The sequence below is a fragment of the Lonchura striata genome, chromosome 4 (assembly GCF_046129695.1).
Source record: "Lonchura striata isolate bLonStr1 chromosome 4, bLonStr1.mat, whole genome shotgun sequence".
Taxonomy (NCBI): Eukaryota; Metazoa; Chordata; class Aves; order Passeriformes; family Estrildidae; genus Lonchura; species Lonchura striata.
Window position 1 is genome coordinate 11,842,942 of NC_134606.1, and position 8,237 is coordinate 11,851,178.

The 8,237-nt window shown below is 43.5% G+C and overlaps 1 protein-coding gene across 1 annotated transcript in view; it reads right to left on the reverse strand.

Annotated features, from left to right (window-relative positions):
- Nucleotides 1-4,555, reverse strand: part of TBC1D14 (TBC1 domain family member 14) — a 64,982-nt gene extending 60,427 nt beyond the window's left edge. The window contains exon 1 of the mRNA XM_021550777.3: nt 4,430-4,555. Coding sequence (XP_021406452.2) covers nt 4,430-4,472 — 43 coding nt within the window. The 5' untranslated portion in view covers nt 4,473-4,555. The remainder of the gene's footprint in view (nt 1-4,429) is intronic.
- Nucleotides 4,556-8,237: the final 3,682 nt, after the last annotated feature.

The following is an 8,237-nucleotide window of genomic DNA, read 5'->3' on the forward strand; positions in this document are numbered from 1 at the left end:
CTGCCCTGGCTTCCAGAACTGCTACTGACCCTTTAAACACTACATGAGCTATATAAATAACACTATATATCACACAGATCTTCTCTCGCCATATGAGTAGTAAACTGTCTACAGCCCTTCTGAAGTTTGCAATGCAATTACTCCGCAGCAGTTGGCAGAACAAATATGCACATATTGCTTCAATTCCTTCTCTCTGAAACACTCTGGGATAAGTGTGAATGAGTGAAGAACACTCATTCCATCTTGCAAACAGACTGCCTTCTAGACATATTTTTCTTCAGTTCCTGAGGCCTAGTCTCCTGCTTCTGGTCTATTCTCTCTCAAGTAGAGCACTTAATTAAAGGTGCCAGTTGTTCCCTACAAGGTCCTCCCCACATTCCATTTTTAAAAAATGAATACATACATATCCCCAAAGAAACCCCAAACTTCTCCATTTCAAATGTCAGTGAAAACTGCTATCTCACAGCAGTTCTAAACCTCTGGTTAATGTCACCTGAGCCCTGCCAAACACCAGGGTTTGACACACAGTCCATTCTCAGATCTGAGGATATCAATACAGTTTGGCATTGTGATACCAACAGGCAGTAAGAGAAAACTAATTTGAAACATATCGCATTGGCCCAAACAGAATTTTTTTTTCCCATAAGTTTTCAGTCATATGGAAAGTTCAGGAATCCAACTTACTTTGTATGCTACACTAAATCTTTAAATTACTACCCAATATTTGCTAGCAGATATGAAACTCCAGTTCAATCCACTCCTAAGCACAGGCAAAAGTCAGGGAGAAACAACCCTGGATATTTCATCTTTTAGACTGCTTCAGAACTTTTTAACAGCCAACTATATGCTACCCATCCAAACCAATCAATGCATCAATTGCCTAATCCTCTGCCTAAGCAAGGTTTCAAGTGTATTGTTTTGACTAAAAAGCTTGTGAAGACGTGTGAAGTCTTTTCTTAAAGAGTTGCTATAGCAACTTTTTTTTCATATTACCATGGTTTGAAAAGTTTACATCCCCTGCAATTAAAGTATATTTTGAAATAGCTGACACACCAACTGTGTGCATTATAAATTCTCTATTCACTAATTAAAATTGCAAGGGCCAGCAAAAAAACAAACAACCCTAAACAGCAATTCTTGAATGCAGGCAACAAACTATACTCAAGGAGTCAACAGTCATAGTTCAAGAATACAAATAAGACACAACATGGAGCATTAGATATAATTACTGCTGTACATACAGGAATCTCCTGTTCTCAGACCTTCTTACTTGATTTCACTTGTTTTTGTAACATAAGGCTGACTTTTTTTATTCTCCCTGTGTTCACCTTTATTCCTTCATATATTTTATGTTGCTCTTCAAATCCACAGCCCACCCCAGCCCCTTTTGTTACTCTAAAGCATATACACATACACACTTCAGAACAGGGCAACCTAGGGGTTTGACTTACAAGAATTCAAACTTAGGAATGCATCTAGAAAGTGCAGTCCAGAAAACAAAATACAAATGTAATCTGTCAGGAACAGCTTTGATGATGTTTGGGTAAACAGTTCCCATAATGAATTCCTCCCATGACTGCCTTTACTTCTGCTCAATGATTTTCCCAAGCAGCAGCCAGTCCTTAGCTTAATTGCACTGCTCTTCTCAACCAAGCTTACAAATGGTAAGCATTCAAGTGACCTTGGCAGAGGCAGTAACTACAGCAGCTCAAGAGGCCAAATACTGTAAACAAAAGAATTAAAAAAAGAAAAAAAAAAAAAAAAAAAAAAAGTGAAGAAAGCTTCTGTACCCGGTGTGGAATTTTATTTTAACTTGACTTGGTATTTTTTCAAGCAATATATTTAACAGGAAGAGACACTTTAAGCAGGCAACCAAGAAATGCAGAAGTATACAACACTACAGCTTGCTGGAGCAAATTATGCAACAGCAAGCTACAAAGGTTTTACACAGTTCAGCAAAACTGTGGGAGGCTTTGAAGTGTACCCATCAAGGGCTTTAAATGAAAACTTGAGATGTAGTCAGCTGTCAAGAACACACAGGAGAACTACTCGATTCATTTTGAGTTAAGTTGTTGTAGGATTGTTTTTAAGGATGGAGTGGTATGTATACTCTGTTTTAGCTGCCTCACCGGTAAGTGCAAAATCTGACAATTGATGTCAAATATTCTGTCATGTACTCCAATGCTAACTTCTTTCCATAAAGCATTTATTAACACAACAATGTTGAAACATTATCATCTGAGTACCATAAACTACAGAGAAATAGTATGCAATTTTGTCCACACAAGATTCATAATCCCCATTGTTTATTTAAATATACTACGATCGAAATAAAGTCAATATTTGTAAAGTCCTGACATCCTATGTCTTACAGAGAACATGTTCTCATAAGAGGGAACATCCCACAAAAATAACAAGGAAAAGGGAGTTAGGAAAATACAGCCAAGGTGGCAATGAGAGAGCAGGTAGATGTTATTTACCCATTAACACTTCCAACTTAAGTGCTAAGGAGCACATGATAAAGACAGTTTTGTAGCCAGGTTCAAAACTAACATCAGGACACAGCTATTCACACAAAGGGCAGCTAACCTGAGCAACTCTTTGTCACAGAACACCGTGGATGCAAGACATTTACACGTAAGTTTAGGAATACAAAATTACTGATGATTCCTAAACAAAAAGAAACTCAGGCTCTAAACTGCAAGTATCAGAACTTCTTGAAAACATCAACATAAATTAGTTCTGCTTTCAGACCCTCTCCTAGGTAATTCTTTTTCTGACAGGTGGAGTTTCAATCTGCCTCAGTAGGGCTGTGTGTATGGCCTCACATTCCCCGGATTCTGATCACAGCATGCAACAAGGCATGTTCTGACAATAACCAGAGGCTTTAAAACAGATTTTGGCTTTGTGTATCACTCAACCATACAGAGGGAACAAGTCATATATGATTATAATTTCTAAGATCTACAATAAAATAGCTTTCTAACCCACTTTGACATAAAAGTTAAAGATAACAGCAATGCCAAATCATTAGAGTAAAACAAAACTAGAAAAATGCAAACTCAAGGCCCGTTATTCCAAGTTTGTTGGGAGTTATGATGCAGTTTAGGCAAGCAACAAGACAATTTGCAGAAAAAGGCTCTATATTTTCTTGCCTCACAGGAATGAGAAGAGGAATGATTGCATACACACCTCAGTTTTCAAAGAGTCAACATCACACTTTATCTCTTCAACACTTACTTCTGCCAGCATTTTTTCTCAAGTTTTTAAGAACAAGGAATTTCTTCAATTACAAAGTTGAAACTTTTTTTCTTCTTAAAGGATTTCTTTTTAATTAGCAGTTTATAATCTCCATGCATTTAATAGTAATTTTGTTGCAGGTACCAAGAAACACATTGCTGTTATCAAGGGCAGCTTTGGGTGACCTTGGTGCACTAGAGCATCAAACTCAGTTTTGTTTATTAAAGATTTCTTGGTTCTATTTGTTTATGTGCACTTTCTAACAGCCACAGCATTGCCAAAAGCTAAGAACTCCTGGAACTACAAAAAGTCTTCCTTTTAACATGGAATACAGCAATTAAGGCTACCTATGTAAGTACTGCCAAAACTTTACCAACAAAAAAGAAAATAAACTAGGGTTGTTTTGTTTGTTTTTTTTTTTAATTAAGATGACTATTATCTAACTCTCAGCTAGTGACCTTTTAGAAGTGTGAGCTTTGCAAATCTGGCTTCTGAGTGGAGTGCTCCGAGAGTAATCATAAGTAAGCCATTCACCTCTTTCCGACTGTTTTTGCTCCGTCAGGCAGGCAATACAAACAAGTTACAGTGCTCTGCTAAAGCCTCTGCTCCAGAAGCGCTTTACAGGGCTTTACCCTCCCCACACCATTATTACTGAAAACTCTGTGAACCACATTAAATAAGCAGCAACGTCAGGAGACCTTCAGCTACTGTGGGACGTAGTTTTCTGCGGTTTTTGGGAATTTTCTGGGAGACTTTGACTACAAGAGAGGCAGCGGGATTAAAGTTGCTTCCTTCTCACGGTCTGAACACGACTCGCTCTGCGGAGGTTCCGAGCTAGCGGCCTTCGCTTACAAAACAGCACAAAGAAACTGAAACAACCGAAAAAAAAAAAAAAAAAAAAAAAAAGCGCCACAACCAAAGCCTTGAGGAAGCAGCGCTCACTCTTCTCTGCGGTCTTCAACCCACTCGGTGAACGCTCCGAGAGCTCAGCCAACCTGCTCCTCTCAACTTTTTACTGCCGGGCCAGGCAGCAGCGCAGCCAGCGCGGCCCCTGGGCAAGAGGCTGCTCCCCTCCCGCCGGCCCCGCTCGGCCCCGGGCTCTGCCCCTCGTCCGCATCAACAGGTACCACCGACACCCCAGCACCGGCAGCCGAGCAAGGAACAGCCCCGAGGAGCCCGGACACCTCACCGGGGTAGCGCTGCCCTCCGTCGCTCTCGTCACGCTGGGCCATGCCCGACGCGCCCCGCAGCCGCTGCCGCGGGACTAGGAGGCGGCGGGCGGCTGCGGCGGGCGGTCCATGTCGCCGCTCTCCGCTCCCCGCGGAGCAGCGCCGGGCTCAGCGCGGCTGAGGCGGAGCAGCCGCCCCTCGCCGGGCACCCCCTCGGCGCGGCGCGGGGCCTCCCATGGCGCCGGCGGCGCACACCTGGCTGCGGGACAGGTGCCGGGCTCCTCCGGCGATGCTCCCACCCCCGCAGCCCGACTCCTCCCGCCCCGCCTCCGCTCCCCTGCCCGGCGCGCCGGGGAAGCCCCGCCCGCCGGGGAAGGGAACGCCTGCGCGCGCGGGGCCGGGGCGGCCGCCGCCGGGCGCCATCTTGAATCGCCTCAGCGCCCGTGGCGGGCGGCGCTGGCTGCTTGGCTCAGCGGCGGGGCCGCCCCGGGAGAGGGGCTGTGCGGAGGGTGCTGGCTCCGAGGAGACCCCGGCACGGGGGGAAGCGGGGCTGTGCCGAGGGCGCTGGCTCCGAGGAGATCCCGGCACGGGGGGAAGCGGGGCTGTGGCTGAGGGCGCCCGTTCCGAGGCGCCCCGGTCGCCGCTTTGTGGCCGCCAGGCGCCCAGCCCGTCCCGCGGTCCCTCCGCGGCCGGCGCGCAGCCCTAGCCGCCCCCGGGGAAAGCCGCTGGGCGGGCGGGCTGCACTCGTGCTGCCGCCTGCGTTTAGGAAGAGAACAAAATTCAGTGGGTTTACAAGTGTGGGCTGCGGAACGTGTGGAGGCATCATGTGGAAGTGTGTCCCTACCTTTGTGGAACTCTGGCGTTACGCTCTGTAATGCCAAAAGTAGAGGCTCTGGGGTGGTAACTGCGACTTTTTTTGCATGTTTTATCTTTCCATTCTCTTCACCTTCCGTCTCAAAGTGCATCCTTCTGCCGTTCGCATGGAGGAGCTGTGCAGACCCTGCTCTGCCCCCACACTGATTTCCGAGCAGTCAGCACCTGACGGGAGCAGAGCTGTCGTGTCTCCTTATCATCTGTGAAACTCGGCACTGCTTTTGTTTTCTGCAAAGGTCATGTGTTTTGCACCTAGAGTCGGTGATCATGTCTCTAAAACAGTGGTGAGATAAAGCTGTCCCCCATCTGAACCCAGGATTTAAGCACTCTCGTCACTTCACACCTCTCCTGTCTACTCTGAAGCTGGAAGTGGGAGGGCAGCAGACGCAGAAATACCTGACCTTGTGTAGCTGGTTCGCTGTGAGCAGTGCAAATCCATGATTATTCAAGCTTTTATATGGGCAAGTTACACTTGAATGAATCGTGATAGGCTGAGGTAAAGCTGTACAGAAGTACTTGCCACCATGACCCTGTTGACACCAAATCCATACTATACAGATAAGAATTAAATCATTATGAAACTGCTCTGAAAATGTACCATCAAAAATTATACCTCTGCAGATAGTTTGTTTCTGTGACTGGATCAGTCCTTAGTCTGCTGAATTTCTAAGATGAGTATCAGCATAAAATGACTTAAGATTGGCACTAATTTTTCCATCTCTTCTTTTGAAAATGACTAATATCTCTGTAAAAGAGCTTCCATATTTAATGTAAATAAATAAAGGTAAATAAAATCAAACCAGTTTTGAGGCATTATAAACTTGCTTATATTTTATATAAGCATATAAGCAAAATAAGATTTTTTTGAGCATATACTGTCACCAATTCCTTTTTCTGTATTAATTTTTTTTCTTCTGTTTTTGGGAGTGTGAATCAATTCTTCTGTTGGAGCAACCAGAATAGAGTATTGTCATCATGATGTATTATTGTATCTAGGTCAGTTTTTTGGTTCCCAGGATAAATAAAAGAATGGTAACAGTCATGAACTCTCTAATTCTGCAGAGTGCCTGCACAGGAAATAATGATACTCCCATCTTAATGTAATTTAGGCTGAGGAAACAGAAAAACCTGCTGCAGAATCTTTTAGCAGTAGCAGAGCATATGGGAAATCACAGAAAATTGCAGCCTAGTCAATATAAAAAAAACACCCCTCTATTGCACATGAATGGCTGTATAACTCATAGGAAAGGGGAAGTAGCATTTCTGGTGGTCATAAGCTATTAACAAAAGGTGTGTTGCATTAGCAGTTAGTATCAGTCCTTTCATGCCCCCTTCATCCCAAATAAGGTAAATGTCTGTCTGCAAATGTTGTGTATTATTGCTTCTCTGTATGGGGAAAAGCTGAAGGGCTCACTCACACTGTGACTAAATACAATGTCACACCACTAGCTGTGATGAAGTGTGGCATGTGCTCATTACTAAAAGAAACAGAACAGGTACTGCCAGGTACAGGAAGTATAAAAGCGTAACTCAGCACAAAGGGGACCTTTAGCACCTTTCTTCTCTGCAGCTGTGCAAAATTTAAAGTCCACACAGAAGGGCACACAGAAATCAAGTCTTCCTGTTTAAACACGTGGGTTGTAAGTAAATCCTCAGAAGTGTGATAAGAAGTTAATTGTGCCATTTAATCAGCATGGTTATTACTAGACTTCTGCCACTGATTCAAGGTGAAGTAAACCTGCAGAACACTTAATTTTATAAAAATTCTTGGGATAAAATCATGCTTTAAGAGTGTGTTGCCTGCAGCTGTTGTGTAGAAACAAAATATTACATAGAGCAGCCTCAAACTGGCAATTGATGTTCACCTAAAGGGCAAAAACTTCTACAGGTCTAATAAGAGACTGGTGCTAGAGAATTTATTTTTTTTTAAAACATGAAAACTTTGTCATACAGATTCACTCATGCCAGCAGGGTTCAATATCCCAGTTTAAAATTATTCTGCAAGAAGGAATTTTTGCTCTTTCTGTCTCAGTGGTTTCTCCAAAATATACTACATATGGTAAAAGTACACCAAATATCAGTCCTTCCTGTTTCATTAGAGCCAAGGAAGTTTCTGTCCTATTTCTTATGCCTGTAGATTTGAGAAAGCATTCTCTGCTTAGGCTTTCAGTTCTGTTTTGAAGCTTCAGCAATTTTGTAATTGATACAGCTTCAAATTTATTTTTTTAAGAGCTAGATGAGAACATCTAGATTGAATTTTCATTCATTACTAGCCAAGTGTGATGCAAGCATCTTTCAGAGCCAGCCAAACTGAGCTTCATTTGAATCCACTGTGCAGCTCCTGAAAGTCAGTAATTCTGTCATAAGCCAGAAGACAATTCAGTTTTTTCTTTAAAGAAAAGATTAGCATGTTGTGAATGGACAGCAGTTGTGCATCACTGTGAGCTGACCAACAGCTCCTGCCTCCACTTGCCTTCACTGTGATTTAAGGGAGCTCATCACTGTGATTTAAGCTCACCCAAGCCTGAGTGCAAGGGTACCAAGTGTGGCACTGCTGGATACTCCGAGCTGTTATCCATCATACCACCAGAGAAGCTCCCTCAGGAAAGCAAAAGACAGGAGACATTGCTCCTTTTCCTCCTTGCTTTACAGAATTACCTGTAGGCACACTGAAGTAACCCATGCATGTTATATGGCACAAGAAAAGGGTACAATGAATATATTCAGGTTTCTACTGACTTGTAGCAATGAAAAGGGTAATTATTCTGTGAAAAAATCAATACCTTGGAAGCAAATGGTGATGCTTTTGAGAAATATGCTCTTCTACTTCAGATTCATCAATTTTTTTTTTTTTCCACACAAAACCACTTTTGCCTGTTTTTGATAGCTGTCCATTTTCAGCATGGCCACCATCTGCACGGGCATTCCTACGGGTGGACTATCTGTACACCAGGG